This window comes from Meleagris gallopavo, chromosome 8 (assembly GCF_905368555.1).
Source record: "Meleagris gallopavo chromosome 8, MGAL_WU_HG_1.1, whole genome shotgun sequence".
Taxonomy (NCBI): Eukaryota; Metazoa; Chordata; class Aves; order Galliformes; family Phasianidae; genus Meleagris; species Meleagris gallopavo.
In genome coordinates, this window is record NC_139411.1 from 25,337,311 (window position 1) to 25,359,855 (window position 22,545).

The 22,545-nt window shown below is 38.2% G+C and overlaps 1 protein-coding gene across 1 annotated transcript; it reads left to right on the plus strand.

The window, feature by feature from the left end:
• On the plus strand, positions 1-20,010 carry SMC3 (structural maintenance of chromosomes 3). Its single transcript, XM_010714699.3, has 29 exons — positions 1-231; positions 2,361-2,436; positions 3,135-3,173; positions 4,220-4,287; positions 4,639-4,710; positions 4,887-4,966; positions 5,460-5,538; positions 6,076-6,193; positions 6,337-6,512; positions 6,706-6,786; positions 7,113-7,277; positions 7,861-7,982; positions 8,390-8,603; positions 9,800-9,903; positions 10,119-10,218; positions 10,690-10,850; positions 11,468-11,609; positions 12,772-12,922; positions 13,718-13,870; positions 14,889-15,040; positions 15,242-15,400; positions 16,106-16,213; positions 16,569-16,677; positions 17,170-17,417; positions 17,501-17,713; positions 18,396-18,587; positions 18,753-18,930; positions 19,323-19,429; positions 19,528-20,010. The coding sequence occupies exons 1-29, from the start codon at positions 217-219 to the stop codon at positions 19,597-19,599; spliced, it is 3,654 nt and encodes a 1,217-aa protein (XP_010713001.1). The 5' UTR covers positions 1-216; the 3' UTR covers positions 19,600-20,010.
• Positions 20,011-22,545: the final 2,535 nt, after the last annotated feature.

The following is a 22,545-nucleotide window of genomic DNA, read 5'->3' on the forward strand; positions in this document are numbered from 1 at the left end:
CGGGACGGGCTAGGGGTGGCTCCGCCGCCATTTTGTTTCGTGAGGGGTGAGCGGTGCTCTACGCCGAGCTCTGTGTGGCGGCCGGAGGGGCGGGAGGAGGCGGCGGAGGCCCGGAGTCGCGCCAGCCGTTGTGCCGGGAGGAGGCGGTGCGGGCGGGCTGCGCGGCGGCAGTAGCAGGAGGCAGCGGGGCGGCCGCCTCCCCCATCCTCGGCAGCCATGTACATCAAGCAGGTACAGCGGAGGGGCTCCGGCCGCCAGCGTCGCGCGGCCTGCTGCGGCCTGCCCCGCGCCGGGGGTAGGCAGGGGGCAGGAACGGGCACCCTGTGTGTATAATGCTTCAGACTGTGTTTGGAAGCACGTGTTGTGCGTGGTGACCGGGTTTTCGTCAATTGTTTGTCGACATGAGAGTGTTTGCAGGTGCCTTCTGGTAATGTTTTAGTACATCTGGTTCAGATGCGCGTATAATATATGATGCATGTTGCTTTAAATACTACAAATAAGAAAAAAAAATATTCTACAGACTTGTATTGCGCAAAAGTAAACGGTAGTAATGCTTAATGTTTTAGTAAGCCCAAATGAAGTCAAAGTTAGGTGCAGCATAAGCACTGGTGTTCTAGGAGCTATAGAAGAGGGTGGTCCAGCCAGCAGTTGGGCAGGATGGTCCTTGTGGGTCCCTTCCAGCTCGGGATGTTGTTTGATTTGAAGTCAGACACCATCAAAAAAAACCTGCTATTGGGAGTCCGCCAGTATTATTCTTTAGAAGCATTGCCCTGGGTAAGTGGGTGGAAAGAAGTTGTAGCTCCGTGGTAATATATAGCAAATAATGATTGTGGGTTTTTTTGTTTGTTTGGGTTTTTTTGGTAGAGCTACTCAGGTGTTTTCGAGAATAAAAGATATAAATTATTCCGACCAGAACACTTTTATACTTGGCTAGCCTCCCAAATTTTTGCTCATTCTTTTAATTTTTATTCTTGAAGTCTGCTGAACTGGGAAACAAAATCGTTCACAAGCTTCTTACAATTTCTCTTTTATAAATCGGAATGAACGAATGTGGCTGCTGTTTTTCTTTTTGAAAGCCATTGGTACCAAGGCAGAGCTTATTGTTGCTGTGAGGATCTCCCATTTAGGAGATGAGGCTAACTAGTACTTATAGGGTTGGGTGTTAGATCCTCTCTGAAAAGCCACAGTGTTTGAGTAGTCATCAGTCAGTACACGGTCCAAAACTTGCTTTCTATACTTTGATCCATTAAATACTGAAATCCTTGATCACTTTCAGGATGGTTACCTTAGGTTTAGGTCTGAATATAGTGCAGGTACAGAATTTCATTTTGCTTTCTAAACTTAAGTGGTTATACTGTTGAGAAATCTCATAACGTGTTTTGCTCTCTTCCTAGCCAGTAATTCTTCCTTTATGTCAGTTTTGATGGTGAAACATCAGCGATGTTTTAACAAGATCTTCTTGGCAAAAAGCTAAGGAAGGGCAGAAAGGCTGAATGTCAGTTCTAGTCCATTTGTAAGTGGTCTTCCTAAAAGATTTGCAGCTTTTCAGGTGGCTGTTGACATCTTTCTGATGTCAGACTGAGCAGAGGAAAGCTGATGTAGAGTCTTTCAGTACAGTTTTGATGATTGAAAAGGGTTGATTAATGCTGAGCTGTGCTGGAAGCTGGTTTTGCTGCTATGTGGAACTGAAGTATTCAGATACAAGCATTGTAGACTAAAATTGAATAGTTGTACTTCTAGACTAGTACTTGCTGTATAGCTCTCTAGCCAAATTCATTGTGTAGGTTGTATATGTTTGTTTAGGAAGTGAATTCAACAGAACCAATGTTTCTGCCTTTTACTTTCTTTGTTTTTACTGTGCAACCTAAAAAAATAAGTCTGTCTTGCTCCTAAAATAAGTGAAGTCTGGTATCACATCTTTGCAGTTTGTAACTGCTCTACTTGAAGAATTGCAAATAGAGTTGTTTTGCTGAATGTGGATAATGTTATCCTAATGGGACAGATTTACAGTCATCTTATAAGTGCTTGTTAACATGGGATAGTATCTTTCCTGTATGTAATATTTGATGCAAATGCTTCTTTTAGTGTAGCTTGTTATAAAGGAGCTCTCTTGTTCACTGTGCTTTGACCTAAATATGTACCAGCATCTTTTATGAGCGGGGAGAAAAATTTCTGTCCGTAAAATGATGCTTAGGTGGAGGGCCAAGTCTCATAATACAGGATGCTGGTCTTGAGCTCAAAAGTTGACAGGATTAGGGAAAAGATATCAAGTGTATCATAAGTGATGTGAGCATTCTATAACATCTTGAAGTTTAAAAGGTGGTTAAGAGCAGAGGTAATTCTGTCACTTTACTCCATAGGTAATCATTCAGGGCTTTCGAAGCTACCGGGACCAAACCATTGTGGATCCGTTCAGCTCAAAACACAATGTCATTGGTGAGTTCCAATATCTGGTTTTTAACACTAATTAAAGTTGCATCAGATCATGGTCAAATTAGTCCTTAACAGTTTGTTTATATTCTTTCTACATTTGATTACTTTGTATTTTCTGCACTGGAAGCTTCTTTACAGTCGTCTGTTAATTTCACAAGGTATATTCCAACAAATTTACAGCAAAGTAGTCCAGCATTTGTTTTTTTACTGTGACAGCAGAGTGATTCTGTAGTAATTGAGTGAGAAGTGAACTGTGAGTGCCTTTATGCGTGTAGATGTCCACACTGAACAGTCCTCCTTTAAGGGACTGGGCTGTCCTTGCCCGGTGTTCTTAAAAGGAGAGAAAGAAACCTAGTTTCACTGTTTGCCTTTTTAAAATAACTCATGGTAATCCCAAATGTGCTAGGGGATGAGTGAAGCTGAGGGGCTTTGGAGGCAATATAGTAGCAATAGTTAATGCAGAGAGCATGAAAAGCTTGGAACGTTCTTTCTAGAAGGGAAACTGTTTTGAAGTTATGCAGCAAATGTTGGTCTTAAAGATGAGGCATTGAGCCTTACTAAAACATCAGAATATTTATTTTTTGAATAGAAATTGTATTTTTCTGGTCTTTTCAAAACAAAACATTTCTGAATTTGCATGTGGATTGTTGAAGTTCATTGATTTCAATTTGTAGCTATATACTTTGTGTTTTAATTTTCAGTGGGAAGAAATGGATCAGGAAAAAGCAACTTCTTTTATGGTAAGGATTGATTTCTTTATATAATGTTGAGATAATGGTAGTAGTGGTGGCTTCTTTTGTTTGTTTTGTGTTGAAGTTGATCTACCAAATGTTCTTCCTTAACAAGGAGTGGTCATGCCTTGACAAAGATAAAAGATCCGTCTTAATGCACATATTGCTTCAGGTTTTTCCTCACTACTCAGTTTCTCTTAATAGTCTTCTAATATTTGCAGTTCCAAAAAGGGATCTTGTTTAATCAATGGATATACAGATGGTATGTATATATATATATCCAGGAGCTTGGCTAATATAATTTATATTGGAGGAAATGAGAGAAAGTCACTCACCCTGTCCTGGGCTCACAAGATGAACTCCTGATAGAGCAGATCTCCGGAGAAATCCTTCCCCACTGGCAGTCAGCTCTTAAATGGGTCTAGGAGAGGTGCAGCCAGGCTCCACCCCTTCCTGCAGCACAGGTGAATTGCCTTCACCTGTGCTCCTGTGGCTGACTCATTGCTCGCCTCAGGTGATCAATCAAAGGTTCAGGCCGTGATTCAGCAGCCCTATACAGATCTACAAGAGGAAACTGATTTCCAAAGATTACCCACACTGGAAACTGTTAGTAGTATTTACAGTTACTTCAGACATTCTTAGTGACTAAATTTATGGTATAGCTTTTAACACATGATTACGATGGGGATTTTGTGGAAGTGTCAGTGGTGGAGAACCAGAGGGGCACGGTGGAGATACTAGACAGTAGCTGTATGAATTGCTGAGTGTCAAGTATTTTACTGTTGTTTTTAACCTGGCTTGGGAATCCTTGCTTGTTGAGCCCTGTTAATGCTTATGTAAAGAACAAATAGGATATTGACAGTAAGAGACTGAAATTCTAGCATACAGCTGGCTGAGTGATAAAGACCCAACAAATTAAGTGTTTTGGGGGGTGAGGAAGAGAGCACTGAGATGCATGATTGTACTGTGTAACAATATGTTTAAGTTAGAAACTGCTGCGTATCCGCCTAAAGGAAAGAATAAATCTTCTGTTTTATTTTTTAATTTTATTACAGCAATTCAATTTGTCCTCAGTGATGAGTTCAGTCATCTTCGCCCTGAACAGAGATTGGCTTTGTTGCACGTAAGTGAAGGTGTATGACAAGAAGACAAAAGAATGAGCTCATAGTACAAAAACAGTGAACTGCTGGCCTGTAGTTGCTTTGGAAGAATTTGTAAACGTTTTCATTACGTTTGTTGCTTCCCTTCAGTATAAGAGAAGTTATTACAAAGTAATACATTATTCTCATATAGGTGGTTGATGCGTGCATGTGAATGTCTGTCCAGGATTTTCAGAAATGAAAACGTGTGTAGTGGATCTTACATAGATACTCCTGACTCTGAAATGTATGAAAGGAGATGGGAAAAGGGGAGATGGATGGACTGGATTCCCTCTTTAGAAGGTTCTTCTGACCAAAATAATCTTGTTTCTTAGGAAGGTACTGGGCCTCGTGTTATTTCAGCTTTTGTGGAAATTATTTTTGACAATTCGGACAACAGGTTACCGGTAAGTTAAACGCTTCTGTTACAGATCATTGCTTCAGACTCACATATCTCAGTATTATAAAAATAGTTGGGGTGGGAACTGCTTTTGGGTTAGCTCTGGTGAAAAGTACTGTAAGCATTCTGGATTAGTTATACCTACTGCAAGCACTTACATTTACTGGACTTTCTTTTCTTGAGATTGATAAAGAGGAAGTCTCACTTCGCAGAGTCATTGGAGCCAAGAAGGACCAATATTTCCTAGACAAGAAAATGGTGACGTAGGTACTTCTTTTCTTGAGCTGAATAAGCTGGGTAGTATTTCTCCAAAATTGTGTAGTCATATCAAACTCTTGCATCTCTAGCCTGAAATAAATAATACTAACTTAGTTGTATACTACAAGTAATGATAATTTGACAACATTTGCATCAGTCCTTGTGTAATAGCAGAATTATTTGAATTTACAGTTTAATCCATTCATTAAAGTATGTTTAAGTCCTTATTTAGTATTTTTGGACTTCTAAAGTTTGGCATCTCTTATATTTTAAAAGATGTCTCAAGGAAGGGTAGGAAAGAACCTGCCTTATTTGCCTCCTCTTTGCAGTGAGGTGCTTCTTTCTTCATCTTTTTTTCTCCCCAAGGCTATATTATTTTTGGGTGCTGCCTTCCCTCTTTCAGACAATTCCACCCTCACCCCCCAGCCCTCTTTCATTTGATACTATACTGTCACTTTTGCTTTAAGTGTTTTTAATAGATTCACAATAATATTTCAGGAAAAATGACGTAATGAATCTTCTTGAAAGTGCTGGATTTTCTCGCAGTAATCCGTATTATATTGTCAAGCAAGGGAAGGTAAGATTCTTTTTCACATAATGAAAGAAACAACCGTCAAAAATCAAATGTATTCTTAATGACAATGTTGAGTTACTGCAGCAGTATACCAAAACTTAAATCTTTTCTTAGTTTGTGGGGAAAAAAAGAAAAAAAAAAAGTGAGGTTTACCTTGATTTTGTGTGTCTAGTGAGTATTTCATGATGTGACTTTGTTTTAATATTTTTTTTTTAGTGTAATGGTGTGATTTTTTCATAGAGGCATTTAAACTGACTGAGATAGCATCAGGATTTAAAAGCCACACTTAAGCTTTTCTAAATGTATCTTTGATGTGATACAAGTCTCTGAAGTTTGTATAGTACTGGAACTTGGAGTTTCAGCAAAAACTGGTAGCATTTGAGAATCAACAAAATTAATTCCAAACAGAATCCTAGCTATCCTAAAGTAATGGTCTGAAATGGAAAGCAGCACGCTAGATTCCTACACGTCTTTCCTTGTTTGATCTGTTGTACTAAGCCTCAGAGAAGGATATTAAAATTATAGATCTTGAATTGTTAGATCAACCAGATGGCCACAGCTCCTGACTCCCAAAGGCTGAAGTTACTAAGAGAAGTGGCTGGTACCAGAGTGTACGATGAACGTAAAGAAGAGAGTATTTCACTAATGAAAGAAACTGGTAAGAATACCTTCTGAACAGTGCTTCACCTTTACTTATTTGTAACTTGACAAATAATTAATCGCTGTAGGAGACAGAGTAGCTTTAAAAGTGTGGGAATGTGTTACAGTGTTTAACTGAACTTTTTGGCTTGTTTTTTAAAGAGGGTAAGAGAGAGAAGATCAATGAGTTGTTGAAATACATCGAAGAGCGACTTCATACTCTTGAAGAGGAGAAAGAAGAGCTGGCTCAATACCAGAAATGGGACAAAATGAGGAGAGCATTAGAATACACAATTTATAATCAGGAGCTTAATGAAACGCGAGCTAAGCTTGATGAGGTAAAATGCTTTGTCTACTATTAAATATAACACAAGACATTCTTTTGCTTTTTACTGATGTTTGCTTGCGCACAGTGTTAAAAATCTGCAGTTGTCTTTCATCAGTTGAATGTGTTGTTCTTGCATTTCTGAAACCAGAATTTTACTAAAGCAGAATCTTGCTTGTTAAGCTACGTGCTGTATTCTCCTGCAGCTTTCTGCCAAGCGAGAGACAAGTGGAGAGAAGTCCAGGCAGCTGAGAGATGCACAGCAGGATGCTAGAGATAAAATGGAGGTAAAAATACTTAAAACAGGGGCTTGTTAAGGTTTTTCCTTTACTTTATATTGCTTTATTTTTTTCATAGTGTAAATATTTGATGTAAATCTAAATTTTGACGCAGAATCCAAAATTCATTGACTTGAAATGAGAAGAGCTCTTACATTTTGAGCTTTAACTAGTAACTGTAAAAACATGATACATCTAACCTATGCCTTCATCTTGTTTGAGAATTGGAGAAATTGATTATACTCATCATACTGCATTGATGTAGATAATGCTGTGAGTAGGACAGTGTCCCATGCACATGGTGTTTAAAATGCTGTATGCTTAAATTTGCATAGGAAATAGAACGGCAAGTTCGAGAACTGAAGACAAAGATTTCTGCAATGAAAGAAGAGAAAGAACAACTTAGTGCTGAAAGACAGGAGCAGATTAAGCAGAGAACTAAGCTAGAACTTAAGGCTAAAGATCTACAGGATGAATTAGCTGGCAACAGTGAGCAAAGGGTACGTAACAGTGACATAATCTAAAAAGTAAGTGATTCGTGGAAGTCTGCTTGTACACTGAAGGCTTTTTTGGCCTACTTTCTAGGTGGGTTTTTGTTTGCCTTTAATCTATAGCCTTTCATTGTTTTGTAAGCCATGCAGGCAGATATCTTGGGGTTCTTGGCTTCTAGGGGATGTAAGCCAAGTCCTAATTTCAGATCCTTTATTTATCATCCTGAGCGTTACAGAACCAAGCACCTTCAATTCTCTTAAACTCAATTGCTACAAGGTGTTGAGGAGGTTGATTTTTTCTTTTTTCTTTTTTCTTTAAAGCATTAACTTGGACTTTGTTGTTCAGCCCCTGAGGACCTTCCGTACTTGCATAGTTTAGCTTCCTAAGAATGCTTAATTTCATTTATCTTTACTGTTCTGATTGGAAATGGATTTACTTCTGTTGAGTGCTGAAAGAATGTAGCATCACATTTGCAAATCTATCTTGTGCTTTTACAATTAAATTATTCTTTAGTATTGTGTATTTATCTAAAGATATTAGTAGAGTTTCTTTTACAACCTCATTTTAATTATTGCTTTTTTTCACTTTCAGAAAAGGCTGTTAAAGGAGAGGCAAAAGCTTCTTGAGAAAATTGAGGAGAAACAGAAAGAATTAGCAGAAACGGAGCCCAAGTTCAACAGTGTAAAAGAGAAAGAAGAGAGAGGAATTGCTAGGTCTGTAGTGTTCTGCAGTGAGGGGAGTTAAGCATTATAGAAAGAGCCGTGATACTACCAGAACAGATGTGCAGTATATTTAGGGTTTTATTAAATATTTGAGGATGGAGTGGTTATACATGCTCTTTATTTAAATAAGCCTCATTTCGTGTTGGGTATTGAACTGGTGAGGAAATCAGTATTTAGTGAACTTAAATAACCACTTCGGAGTTCTATGAACTTGCTGTTTTGGGAAGTCTTCTGCACGATTGTCTTGTTCATACCATGATCCTTTTCTTAGTTATAACTGCTTTAACTAGAGCCTGATTTGACTGTTTTGGAAAATTCTTATGGTAATTAACAGCGCTTTTTCTTCATAAATTCAAGAGTTCTTTTTAATACAACACATCTTCCCCTTCTCAATATAGACTTGCACAGGCTACGCAGGAAAGAACAGATCTTTATGCAAAGCAAGGTCGGGGAAGCCAGTTCACATCCAAAGAAGAAAGAGATAAGTGGATAAAGAAAGAACTGAAGTCTCTAGATCAAGCAATCAATGACAAGAAGCGGCAGATTGCAGCTATACACAAGGATTTAGAGGATACAGAGGCAAATAAGGAGAAAAATTTGGAACAGTACAGTGTAAGTTTCCCTTTTAATTCTTCTCTCAAAATACTGAGCAGTAATAAACGCTCAATCTAATTGTGGACAAACTAATAAAACTTAGTGCCCCAAAGGAAGATGCGACTCTTTTTGGGTGGGATCTTTAGGGGGGAAAAAAAAAGTAGATAGTTTTTTTGTTTTGTTTTGTTTTGTTTTTTTAAATACCCACAGATGAGACTGAACCTCCCTTTGGCACTACTTCAAACTTTGCTATGTAGATTTACTTTCTGATTCTTTACCCAATATGTTTGGCCTGAGTTTTCAGAAAGAGACACAGAGCTGCCTTGCTTTTGTCTGTTTTGAACATGGCTGTTCCATACATAGAGGTGAATGTTGGGTGTTTTAACACTCTTTAGGGGAAAAGGAGAGAACAGAATCTTCTAAGCTCTGCTGCCAGCACTTCACCTTTGCACCGCAATTGCAATTTTGTAGTTAGGAGTTGAGACCCTTTTCAGTGAAAGAAGATTATTCTCTCAGTATTATCTGCATAATTTTTAGATTCTAATATCCATGTGTTCAGAAGCAGCTCTCCCTTCAAATAAAGCAGGGACATCCAGAAATATCACTTCAGCTGGAGCTGCAAGACTAAAAACCCCTTTGCTTAGAGTAGGAGAGCATCCTGTGCAGTGCTGCTACACTGCATGTGCTGGTTGATGGGCACGTGCAGTGTTTGATGAACTGAAATTCAGGTCAGCCTGGGAAAAATACAGGAATGTAGCTGTACAGAGAAAACAGTGTTGTGGTGAAATAAGCTATGTGAATGATGTATGCATTAGCTAAATAATGACTCTATCAGTTGATTTATGAAGGAACTGACATTTACCATAGGCTGTCTGTAATGATATTGTATGGCTCAGTAAGAAGCATTTTATAGAACTGATGTTAATTTTCGTTCTTATCTACTGAAAGAAGGCTGCTGGTGAGCTGTTTCATTGAAAAATGCCCAGGTGCACAGCTTGTCTGTGCCTGCTTTGTACCTGTTTTGATCACCGTGCCTTGCACTACTTACTTGCTGACATACTGCTTTTGTAATTTGTAAATTGGTGGAAAAACTTTGTAGAAATTGTTTCTGAATTCTGAGTAGTAATTAAGCACTGAATTGGAAGGGTGGAGGGAGCATAAAAATGGTAACTAAAGAATGCTGCAGTTTCATAGTCATCTTTTCTTTATGTTAGAAACTGGACCAAGATCTTAATGAAGTGAAGGCTCGTGTTGAAGAACTGGACAGAAAGTACTATGAAGTGAAAAATAAAAAGGATGAACTACAGAGCGAAAGAAAGTTAGTAATTAATTGAAATATGTCTGAACCTCACTTAATGTGAAGGACCCCAACTGTGTAGTTGTTAACATGGCATGTAGGTATGTTTTTAAATATAGCCATGTATGAACTTCTGTACTTAGCCCTTCTGTTCAATTAGCAAACTGTTAGATTAAAAAAAAAAAACTTTGGATTTCATTCACCCTTATAATACTTGAACTGTGGTTGTTGTGCAGTTATCTGTGGAGAGAGGAGAACGCAGAGCAACAGGCTCTTGCTGCTAAGCGGGAGGACCTGGAAAAGAAACAGCAGCTTCTCAGAGCAGCAACAGGAAAGGTAGGAGGCCTTGTATTTTTTGTTGTAACTTCTTTTGTAAGCTTTTTTTTTCCCCATTCCTAAAGGAAAAGTCGTAGTATTCTTTTAAAGATATCTTTTAAAGTTATTTCCTTTGGTTGCAGTCTTACTACCTTTACTTAAAATAAGGTGATCATCTATGTAGGCTGTTCTACAAATATTTTTAGCTCTAGAAGTATTTTGAAATTCATTTTGTAAGCTTAAGGTATTAGAGGAGAGGTGAGAAGATGAGGTAGAAACGGAAAGCTTACCAAATTCCTTTTGATATTTGTTTGTTCTAACAAAAAAAATATACTACCCTGAATGTGGTACACTCAACTTTTTTTTAATGTTCATTAGTCAGCAGCAGTTTGTCAAGAAAGATGGTTGCTGCTCTCTACAAGTTGAGGAGAAAGCTGATATTTTTTTCTAGATGTTTTAATTGTGGTGCAGTAATCATCTGTGCTTTAACAGGCCATTTTGAATGGTATCGACAGCATAAACAAGGTTTTGGAGCACTTCCGTCGAAAAGGAATAAACCAGCACGTCCTGAATGGCTACCATGGCATTGTGATGAACAACTTTGAATGTGAACCAGCTTTCTACACGTGCGTTGAAGTTACTGCAGGGAACAGGTAACTACATACTCTTCAGTATTAACTTGGTGCAGCTAGAGTGTTACAAATGGACCTGTGCTCGTTCTATCTGAAATATTAGTTATTTTTCCTCTCAGTCTTGAGCTCTGATCCTTATTTCATCGAGCACTGTTCTATGGCCTCGTCACACTTTCCCTTCAAGAAGGGACTAAGAATTCTGCAGATTTTAGAGGTGTATTCTAACTTCTCTTAATCTTGTTTCAAGGTGGGAGGGTATTGGGGAAGGGAGTGGGAAGGCAGATAGGCCAAGAGAGATGCTCCTGATGCTTGCAAAGAATCTCCTGGTGTGGTGCATTCTATGGTAAGTAATGCTGATGTTTCAATAACAATAGGAGTTTTTTTTTTCACTTACACTAGAAAATCTTGTATGTGAGGGTTATCTCTAAGTAGCCAACTGCTATTTAAAAGCTGTCATTCTAATAAGAGTACCATCTGCTTGCTTTGACAGCAGTGCTTAAAAACAGTAGAGCAAGTGCAGCTTGACTTTATAGTGACAGGTAATGTCACCTGCATGCTAAATGTTCCCATTCAAATATTTGTGCTTTTGACACATTGAAGATTTTTTTTTTTCTTGTGTTTTGGGGCTTGTTAATTAGGTTATTTTATCACATTGTGGATTCTGATGAAGTCAGTACAAAAATCTTAATGGAATTTAACAAAATGAACCTTCCTGGAGAAGTTACATTCCTCCCATTGAACAAGCTAGATGTTCGAGATACTGCTTATCCTGAGACTAATGTGAGTGTTCATTTTGAACCTATTTTCTCCACAAATATAAGCCTTTGTTGCTTGAACTGTGTGCCTATTACGTATTGCCTGCCACTTTCTTTTGTTGAATGTCTGCAATTAAATACTGCTATTAATTTAGTGCTTCTCAAGATTGGAAACCCTTTTGTTGGCAAATGCTTTGCTACATGCTGTATCTTCTCCAAAGTTAAACTCCACCTACAGAGTACGTAGGTGACAATATAGCAATAGGAAGTTCTGCAATCTGAGAATAATTGCATGAATTACTAAACTTGAATTCTTTAGCTGAAAGATTGCCATGGGCAAAAGAGAAGGATAATGTTGTGTTGCAGCTGTGGAGACTTTCTGTTTGGACTGACTTGTGTTTGGATATCTTAAAAAAATCTTAAGTGACAGCTGTTTTAAAAGTATCTTTAAAATGTATTTCAAGAAAGAATCTGCTCTTACTTGGCACTTAGTGAATTGTTTAAATGTGATGACTTCCTATGACCTTGTGGTAGAATAAGTTCTTTAAAATTTCCTTTCCTCTCCCTTTGCCCCTCAGGCATACATAGGAAAATAAGATAAATACAAAAGAATCAGTCTTCTAGTCTGTCTATTTTTGGAGGGCTTTACTAGCAAAGCTGTATGAATGTTTGTATTCTGTTTGCCATGTAAGACTCTTCCTTGGTGGATTTCTTTTTTTGCAGCCAATTAATGGTAATTGTTGAAACAGTTTCTGTAATGTAATACTCAGATTGCCAGCAGACTCCTAGCTGCTTTAATGCTCAAACCTAGCTGCTAAAAACTAAAATAGCAAAATCTTGCTCTTGATTTCCGTACAAGGTTTGTATTGCCTGTTTAATCAGACTATCACCCCCTTAGGTATTTCCAAAGTAATCATTTGCAGTGTGGTGCTTTGAGTTTGGAGTTTGACACTGTCTAAATAAATTGTGATATATGGAGCTCCAGAAGTCTGATTGTGAATGCATGCATTCATCTTCAGTGAATTTGAGATATGCTTAACTTTCAAGAATGTAGTATTATAAGGCAGTGTGTTATGTTTTTACTTTTGATGTGGTTTCTTTATTTTTTTAGGGCTTGCTTGAATTAGTTGCAGTATGCTTGCTCTGTTTGTGTCATTGCACTGTTCTCATTATAACTGTCCCTTCAGGATGCTATTCCTATGATCAGTAAACTGAGATACAATCCAAGATTTGACAAAGCTTTCAAACACGTGTTTGGGAAGACTCTGATTTGTCGTAGCATGGAAGTATCTACCCAGCTGGCCAGAGCTTTCACTATGGATTGTATTACTCTGGAAGGTAAATGTTGCAATTAGACAAATTATTTATTGGAAAAGTGGGATCCTTTGAAGTGTGAGACTCATTATGCATAGTCTGCCAGTGTTACCAAAATTAGACTATGTCCCAGCTATATTATTTGAATACACAGCTACACTTGGTTAGGTGCAGTACTCGAAATGCAGAATTTTGTCACAATTATTTAATCATATTATGATGTAAAAGTTAGTAGCTGTTTCTCCATCCTGAGAACTGCAAGGTAGATAGTTTGTGCTCACCTTCTTTCAAATTCAGAAGGCTTTTGTTCTCCTGAAGTATTTATGATTTATTCCACCAACTTAAAACAGCGCTGATAAGTGCAAGGTGGGTTTTTCTGCGTACCAGGTACTTTTACACATTGTGTTCCCTAAAGCATCTTTTGGTAGTAGCATATTCCTGCATGCAGATTCCATGCAGGCTTACTATTTATCTCTTTCTCTGGAAGGCAATCTGAAAACTCTCCTAAGGGATGTCTGAGGAAGAAATAATCAGCAATGCTGCTTTTTTTTTTTTTCTTAAAGGAGATAATAGCAATCTGTGTTGGTGTTGAAGAATGAAGTATACTTTAAATGGAACACCAAAACGAATATGTCACTAATTACGGAACTTTATGTAAAGTCTTAATTGTAAATAGCAACTTCTTATACTGATGCAGCATTTGTTTAGCTTAGCTGAAATGTTCTAGTCATACTACCAAACTGTACTATAGAACCTGCTCCAAATATCACAGAGAATAAATGATGTGCTACTTCTAGTCTTGTTTTGCTGTGCTCTTAGGTGATCAAGTCAGCCATCGTGGTGCTTTGACTGGTGGTTATTATGACACAAGAAAGTCTCGTCTTGAATTGCAAAAAGATGTTAGAAAGGCAGAAGAAGAACTTGGTGAACTTGAAGCAAAACTCAATGAAAACTTGCGCAGAAACATTGAAAATATCCTTTTGTTTCCTTTGGGAAAGGTTGTGTGATGATAAAGATTTCATTTTGCAGTAATGGGTGAAAAACAGGATTCTTAATGCTTGTAAATGTGACATATTAACTATGGCATTTGTTTCGACTGTTCTTTGTGCTGCCTGGTTCTGTTAATTACTCTAGGGACAATAGATAGGTATATTAAATCATCACCTTCAGGGCTGGTTTTCCTTTTTGAGGAGGGAACAGTAGAGGATGTAGGTAGGGTGCTCATTCAACTGCTAGCTGAAGGGCAATGCCACACAAGGATTTCTGTGGTAGACCAGTAATTGTAATAAGTGTTGTTGCCATATCTGACAGTGAGTTTTGGAATGTAACACAAACGGATCCCAAGACACTTAGAAAGTAAAATTTCTTTGTCCTTTACTGCTAATTTACTAATTTACTAATTTGTTCTGTATCTGATCCAGTTTTCCAAAAGTGTTTCCAGTATGGGGTGACATGTTCTGCTGTGGCCTCTGCTTTTGGGAATTGTTTGACTTTTAGTGCTTCTATGTTGATGTCTTGTTAAACTATGCATTTGTAGTAGGAGAAACATCATGTTAGCAGTTCAACAGCAATTAAAATTCTCTCCAAGATCTGCACTGTGACTCAAGGTGTTGTATCACAGTTGTTCTGGAAAATTATCCCTTTTGTCTCAGACTTGAATGAGAGTTGATTTGTATTGGTTTAATGTTGCTTTTTAAATGAAGGCATCTGCTCTTCTATATTTTGTAAGGCAGAGTTTTCCTTACAAGTTCAAATGAATCTATTCTGAGTCCCACGTTGTGAAAGTAACAGCAGATGAATCTCTTCTGGTTTGCTCTTGGCACTGCTAAGGGTCAGGAAGTCACTCTTGCTGATGATTCTTGATTTCTCCTGTACAAATGATTATTTTGATTCATCTTATCAGGGCAGCAGAATATGGCAAAAACTAAAAGCTAAATATACTATTAGGTATAAAATGTCTCTTTAAAGAGTTTTCCTTAGCCCACAGAATGGATTAATAATGAGATTGACCAGCTGATGAACCAAATGCAGCAAATTGAGACACAGCAGAGAAAGTTCAAAGCCTCTCGAGACAGTATTCTGTCCGAAATGAAAATGCTGAAGGAGAAAAGGCAGCAGTCTGAAAAGACATTTATGCCTAAGGTACAGTAAAGTGATACTGAAATCAATTACTGGTTTTATATTACTGTTTTAGTGGTGAATTTGCTTTCCTTTCTCGTTTACTGAAATATGAAAAGATGATTAGAGATCTGACACAGCTCATATTTGCATAAATATAGAAGTAATATTCATAAATCTGCGGGCTGCTCCAAGGAATTATTCTCTCTAATCTTTATTTCACAGCAACGCAGCTTACAGAGCTTGGAGGCAAGTTTGCATGCTATGGAATCAACTAGAGAGTCACTGAAAGCAGAGCTGGGGACTGATCTGTTGTCTCAACTCAGTCTTGAAGATCAGAAACGTGTGGATGCTCTTAATGATGAAATTAGGCAACTGCAACAAGTAAGATTAAAATGAAAATGTCTTGCAGATGATGTGGTACCTTTTCTTCCCAGTAAACTTACTTTGGTCCTTTATGTGAAGAGTCAGCAGTGATGAATGTATTGTAACTGAGTAGCGTTTTAGCAGTAGTGGCCTGGGACGTTTGGAGTTTTCTCATTTGCAAAATTTATCTGCGTGTTTTTCTCAAATGCTGGGTGAATTTTTCTAGCTATATTTTGCTGGGATTACACTCCTGTAGTGCTGGAATTGTCACAATTTCCTTGCTTCTACTCTTGAACTTTGCAGTAATTAACTTCAAAGTGGATGCTGTCTGAAGGGTATGATGCATGATGTGGGAAACTGAAACGATACCTTTAGGCTTATAGTAAATAAGGCAGTTCTGAGTTTGTTGCTATGTTTGCCACATGCTGTTGGAAAAACACTGTCACTGTACTCTTTCAAGCTCTTCTGGATTTAAGAAGTGTGGGTCCATGTGCTAGTACAGTTCAGGAAAGTTACAGATTTTGATGATTTTCTTGACACTAGATAACCTGCCAGCAGTGAATATCTCTGCAGCTATTCCTCCCTGCTATAAAAACAGTGGCAGTCCAAAAATGCATAATCTTTTTGTGCAGGGTTCTGTCAAGAGTGGGTTTTATTGTGAGTGCGTAGTTGGATTTTAGTCAATGCAATAAATATCCTGTCTTAATTATTATTATTTTTCAGGAAAATAGACAGCTTTTGAATGAGAGGATTAAGCTAGAAGGCATCATAACAAGAGTTGAAACGTATCTGAATGAGAATCTGAGAAAACGCTTAGACCAAGTGGAACAAGTAAGGATTTTCTCTAAAATGAGTTTATGCAGTCTGTTTTTGCAGTTTATTTCCAAAGCTGTGACATGTTATTGATGGGATAAATATGTATTCTTCATTTTCTGTAATCTGTGGTGTTTCTTGCTTCCCTGTATCCAAGCTGAATTATATGTTATGCTTAAACTTCAGCAACAAAAATCTTGCTCTGTATACACTGCTTTTGTGTAAGAAAGGCTACCATAATGATGATCTGGTAAAAGATGAAAATACCTTAAAGTTTTTGAAAATAATTGTATGTAGGCCAATGGAAGCTGTCTGGCTTACATTTTCATTCCCTTCCTTGCTGAAGCTTGATGGCGTTTACTTTGTCCTACAGGAACTGAATGAGCTCCGAGAAACAGAAGGTGGCACAGTCCTTACTGCCACGACATCAGAACTTGAGGCTATCAACAAACGAGTGAAGGACACACTGGCACGCTCAGATGGTTGGTAACACAATTGTTTGCAAAAAAAAAAATCTTCAGTGTTTTGAACGTTCACACACAGCACAAAATGAGAAGCAGCAGTAAGTTTTGAATATGCTGTAGTAGTTACATAGTGCATAACAGGTGTTTTGGAATACAATCCAAAAGACAGAAGCAAGACTTTGTGCAAATTGAACAGAAGTGCAAGTGTCTGCAATTGTACATTGGAAAATCCAACAGAGTTTTGGCATCAGGCATCATATTCTGAAGCAGCATTCATACACAGCATGATTTTGTATAGCTGTTCTTGAGTTTCTCCTAAACTGTCTGAAACTTAAGTTACTGTCAAATAGGAAATAGCATCTGTATGGATCACCACTACTTCTGCTTCTCTTTCTAGACTTCAACCATGTGACTTCTCTGAAGGAAGAGAGGAAACTTCAGCTTTTTGTCTTAGTGCAGACATGTAGGCATAACCATTTTGGCTTTTGTGCTTTTTCCCCAATATTTCAGATCTGGATAACTCCATTGACAAAACAGAAGCGGGAATTAAGGAACTGCAAAAGAGCATGGAACGCTGGAAGAACATGGAAAAGGAGCATATGGATGCCATTAACCATGACACAAAAGAACTCGAAAAAATGACTAATAGGCAAGGCATGCTCCTCAAGAAGAAGGAGGAATGCATGAAGAAAATCCGAGAATTGGGTTCACTTCCACAGGAGGCTTTTGAAAAATATCAGACTTTAAGTTTAAAGCAGGTAATAAATGTGCTTGTTTTCATGTTATTTACAAACAAACAAATCTGAAATATTGGTTCCATGTACGTCTGTTTTCCCCACAGTTATTCCGCAAGTTGGAGCAATGCAATACAGAACTGAAGAAATACAGTCATGTTAATAAAAAAGCTTTGGATCAGTTTGTGAATTTCTCAGAGCAGAAGGAAAAACTAATAAAGAGACAAGAGGAGCTGGACAGGGGCTACAAATCAATCATGGAGCTGATGAACGTGCTAGAGCTTAGAAAATACGAGGCTATTCAGCTGACTTTCAAGCAGGTAACAAAATGGCAACAGTAGGAAAGACTGGAATAGAAATAAATAGCCTTATGTAGCTGCTGTATGGGAAGATACACAACTAAGTGGAGCTGTTATGTAGTAATAACATCATCATGGAATAATAACATCATCATGGAACTTGAGTTTTGTGTGATTAATACTAACAAAAGAAACAAGCTGACATCTTAAATGGGTGCTGATCTTGACTGTGTTACCTTTCTTGCTGTTGAAACCATTTAAATGCTTCCTTTCTGATAACTCTTTGTACTACGTAAAACCTCTTCTGAGGAAGGTCTGGTGATGAGCTATTCTAAATCCATTTTCCAAATGTTAGCGAAGTCTTCTAATGTTAGCAAAGGGTCTTAATTGCAGTGTGTGTAAAGTCGTCTTCTGAAGCTCATCCTCTTAACTGACATCTCATCTCTGAAGCTCACTGAAATAAAAATCAAACTTGTTTTTGCTGTTTTCTATTTTAATTCTGCCACTTTGAAGAAAAAAAGTGAAAACTACAAAAGCAGTTGGCTTAAATCATGTTTTTAGACCAAGCTTTGTATTCACATTTCTCTCTTATGCTGGTGCTTAAATTTGAATTTGGATATCCCTACTTAAATACTTGAAGCGTGTAAAAACTGCTCTCGTTTGCACTTTATTACATAATGAAATCATGATTGTTTCCTTTAAGGTGTCAAAAAATTTCAGTGAAGTATTCCAGAAGTTAGTCCCTGGTGGCAAGGCCACGTTAGTGATGAAGAAAGGAGATGTGGAAGGCAGTCAGTCCCAAGATGAAGGTGAGGGCAGCGCTGAGAGTGAAAGAGGATCTGGATCACAGAGCAGTGTGCCATCTGTAGACCAGTTCACTGGAGTTGGCATAAGGGTAAGGAGAAATATGTGTTCCAGCACTCTGAACAGTCTTTTAAATTAAAGTTAAACTGTATTTTAATAAAGTCAAGGTTGAACCAATCTATTTATTTGCTATAATAGCAAGTGATGTTGTGGAGTAGTATTTTGAAGTCATCTTCCTGTTGCACTGTTTCCTTAGGTATCATTCACGGGGAAGCAGGGTGAAATGAGAGAAATGCAGCAACTTTCAGGTGGACAGAAATCCCTGGTAGCTCTGGCCCTGATATTTGCTATCCAGAAATGTGATCCGGCTCCATTTTACTTGTTTGATGAAATTGACCAAGCCTTGGATGCTCAGCACAGGAAAGCTGTTTCAGGTACCTTACTTATCTTCAGTGTGCTTGAAGTGACTGTCTGACCTATAGTACCTGACATTTCAGGTGTGAGGTACTCCTTGAAATATCTCAGCACGTGTTGGAATTTACCTTTGTGCTTCCCTTTGCACTTGAAGATGGGCTTTGGGCAGAAGCTCAGTACTGGCACATACAGCAGCTAAGGAGTTACAACTGAATATGGTGTAAAAAATCTAGGTTAAGACTGGAATTTATTATAGTATATAAACGTGGTGTGGCTTCGTTCTTGATTTCTATTTTATTTTTAATTAACCAAATCTCATTTTAAGTAAGGAATACTAAACTGTCTCCTGCTAAGACATATCCTGCTTAACTAGAAAGGTGACATTAATAAAGATTTCTTACGTTCTTTTTAGATATGATTATGGAATTAGCTGAACATGCTCAGTTCATTACAACAACTTTTAGGCCTGAATTGCTGGAATCAGCTGACAAGTTCTACGGTGTAAAATTCAGAAATAAGGTAAACTTTTAATTAGTGTTTGTTGAAAACTTTATCAAGCTCTGTTTTATTCTGTAGAGAGGTACCTGTAATAACTATGCTCTGTTTTGTTCCACCAGGTTAGTCATATTGATGTGATCACAGCAGAAATGGCCAAAGACTTTGTAGAAGATGACACCACGCATGGTTAAACAAAATTGTATTTACTGCTTGTTCGGAAGATGTGTATAGTGTGATGTTTATGCCAGGGAACTGTAAATTAAAAATATGAAGCTTTTAGTCCTTGTTTAAAATAGTTTTTGAACATACATTTTAACCAAGACCCCAGAAGACTTAGTTTCAAAGAAGCTTGAGTATCCGTATGGTCTCTGTTGCTGTATTTTATAAGATGATTGTTAATGTTACCTTTATACAGTACCTGTAGTTGACAGAAGTTTATTCTCTTCCGTCAAATCTTTTGTAAAGCGTCTGTTGCTGTTTTAAAGCTTTTCAGAAAGTGCTAGCTCTTCCTTCCTTCCTTCCTAAGTGTACTTTTACCATTTATATTGCCTCACAATTTTTTTTAATGGCTTCAATTAAAATGATTGGTTTTATCGCTGTAACTTGTGTACAGGTGTGTGTTGACTGTCTGAGGATTCCCCTGAAACAGTAAATACTGGCAGGCCTATGGAGCTGTTGAGAAGTATGAAACAAAGCTGTTATTTCAAGTAATTTCATACTTTCCCTTTGGCACTCTGGCCAATACAGCAATTCTTCCACATTCCATCATCCTGAATGACCAGAATTGCTTGTACCAGGCTGTCAGTCATTAATCAAACCATGAATCTTTTCCCTCTGCCTAGAATTCTGACAAGGAACTGTTAGATGATCTGCTGTGCTATTCTGAAAAAAAATTGAGACCAGATACTTCTGATTTAAAATAGCAAAGACATTGAAAAAAAAAAAAATGGTTACAATTGTGTATACATATAAAACACACTTTCTTGTATGTGTGAAGTTGTGTGATACTGCTTAAGGTTGTTTTACAATGAGAAGCAGTGAACTTAACATACTGCATTTGATCTGTAGAGCACTTCAGTGAAACAAGAAGCAAGTGATCTGGTAGGTTTCCACCAGCTGCTTAGCACCCCTGCTGCCCACTGAGAACCAGTTGACACTGCTTTATGTGAAGTGCAGGAGAAGGAGGTGTGAATTGAATGCAATTTCCTGAGCCAGGGAATGCATGCACTTAACGGTACAAAGCAAGGTCAGAGCAGAAAAGTGAAGTTGTATGGAGTAACTTCCCTGGGGAGTGATAATCCAGAAGGAAATTACCACTGGCAATAAATCTTAGAAGCCAGACGATTGAGTATGTCGTACCTGACACGGGAACTATGGGCAGCTTTGCTCTGGAGTCAGTAGCTATACAGTAGATACCTCTCTCTGGAAAAGGAATGGGGTGCAAAACTTGAAACAAATTCTTGCATCCCAAGTAACTTGTATCCAGTCTCCCTCAAAATCCTTAACCAGTAAGTAGACTTGTATGTGGTAACCTCGAAGAATTTGAAGTCTTACTTTGCATTTAAATTGGTTATAGAGCAAAGCATTCCTAAAATTACTCACAGGTAAAGTAAGTCTGCTCAAAATCCAGAAATACCCTTCATGGCTGCAGTTAGTGGTTTCGTGCAGTTTTGTTCATTGTATTTATCTGCACCTTAAGTGCCTATAGCCTGTGACCATCAGATGCAGAATGTGCCTGGGGTAGTAGCAGGCTGTTCTCTGCCATTAGACTTGGTGCCAACATAGCAGCTTGACTGTCGTTAGTTTGAATTTGGGGAGATAGGCAGTTGATAAGCACAGCAATTACATTCACTGCCTGTTTTAAAAGCGTCAGCCTAAATCAATCTGATCATCAAGTTTATCAAATTAAAATCTCATTAAATGGGAAGTGGATTAGTAGAGCAGGATCTCTACACCGCTCAGTGTCAGAGACTAAATGCAACTGAATAACCACAGTAGTTTCAGCTATGTTAGAAATGTTCATCTGCATTGAGTCTAACAGCCAAGGCTGTTACTGAGCAGTGGGAAGACAGGTAACTAGCAAGCTAAAGGAAAGAAAGAAAAGGTACTGGGTTGATGCTTGCAGGTTAAGACTAGATAAGAAATTGAGGCAATGGCTGAATGCTTACACGCTAGAGACCAAGCTTTAGAACTGCTGCCTGCAGGTTTATCGAGACTTCCAGGATCATTTCAGGATAAGTTTGAGAATGGTGGCTACTTTTTGTTTAAACCCAAGTGGCTGCTAAACTTCCAGGGAGCTGCATGAAAAACAGCATCACCTGGGTGTTCTAAGGTAAGTCCTTGTGTAACGGAGGAAGAGCTGTCTGTTAAGGTACCAGCATGCATCCCAGAGCAGGATTTGGGATTTCCCAGCATGGGCTTTGTCCATAGTTAATGTCAGGAGTGGTGAAAAGAGAAGTTCTTTCGGCTGTTTCCCCCCGATGATGCTTTGCTGCTTGCTGTGTGTGAGGATGTGGCACAGCCATAGCAAAAGGCAGTCACTTAAGTGATTGGTTCAGGTGCAGTTTGTAGCTTTGGGCAGCAGGTGGAGTCAAACGGGACTAAATAACACAGATGGTATTTGCTCTGTTACTAAAATGGAGGGCAGAATCAAAGCTTTTGTTACGAGGTTCTCTGAATTCCAGAGATGATTCTGTTGGTCACGAGGACCCTGAGCAAGCAGAGAAATACAAAATATAGTTTTGTGGGGGAAAAAATAGGGGAAAGATGGAATAAATGACCATTTCAGTTAAAAATACACGAAGCGCTCTAAGACCTGCTACAATGTTCTTGATAGGTTGAATTGTGCCGTTCTAGAAAAATGCATGAATACATTTATGTATAAAAAACACAACCTAAAGCCAAAGCAACTTTTTTCTTCCACTGACTCTTAATCGAGATCTGATTTTACAAGCTCAGAGTCTTTGGATATTATTTCTTATTATTTTCCTAGGGGAAGATAATCTTAAACTGTGACAGGGATTTTATTTCCAGAGCCTGCATTCATTCCTTGTTAGACACAAAGGATGCTTCTGCTCTCTCCCTGAGAGGCACCAGCGGCATTCCTGATAAGAACACCCAGATCTTTTTGCCTGTAC

Coding starts and splice junctions, on each gene's coding strand:
- SMC3 (XM_010714699.3), top strand. Junction 6,194..6,336: donor TTCACTAATGAAAGAAACTG/GTAAGAATACCT, acceptor TGTTTTTTAAAG/AGGGTAAGAGAGAGAAGATC. Junction 7,983..8,389: donor GAAGAGAGAGGAATTGCTAG/GTCTGTAGTGTT, acceptor TTCTCAATATAG/ACTTGCACAGGCTACGCAGG.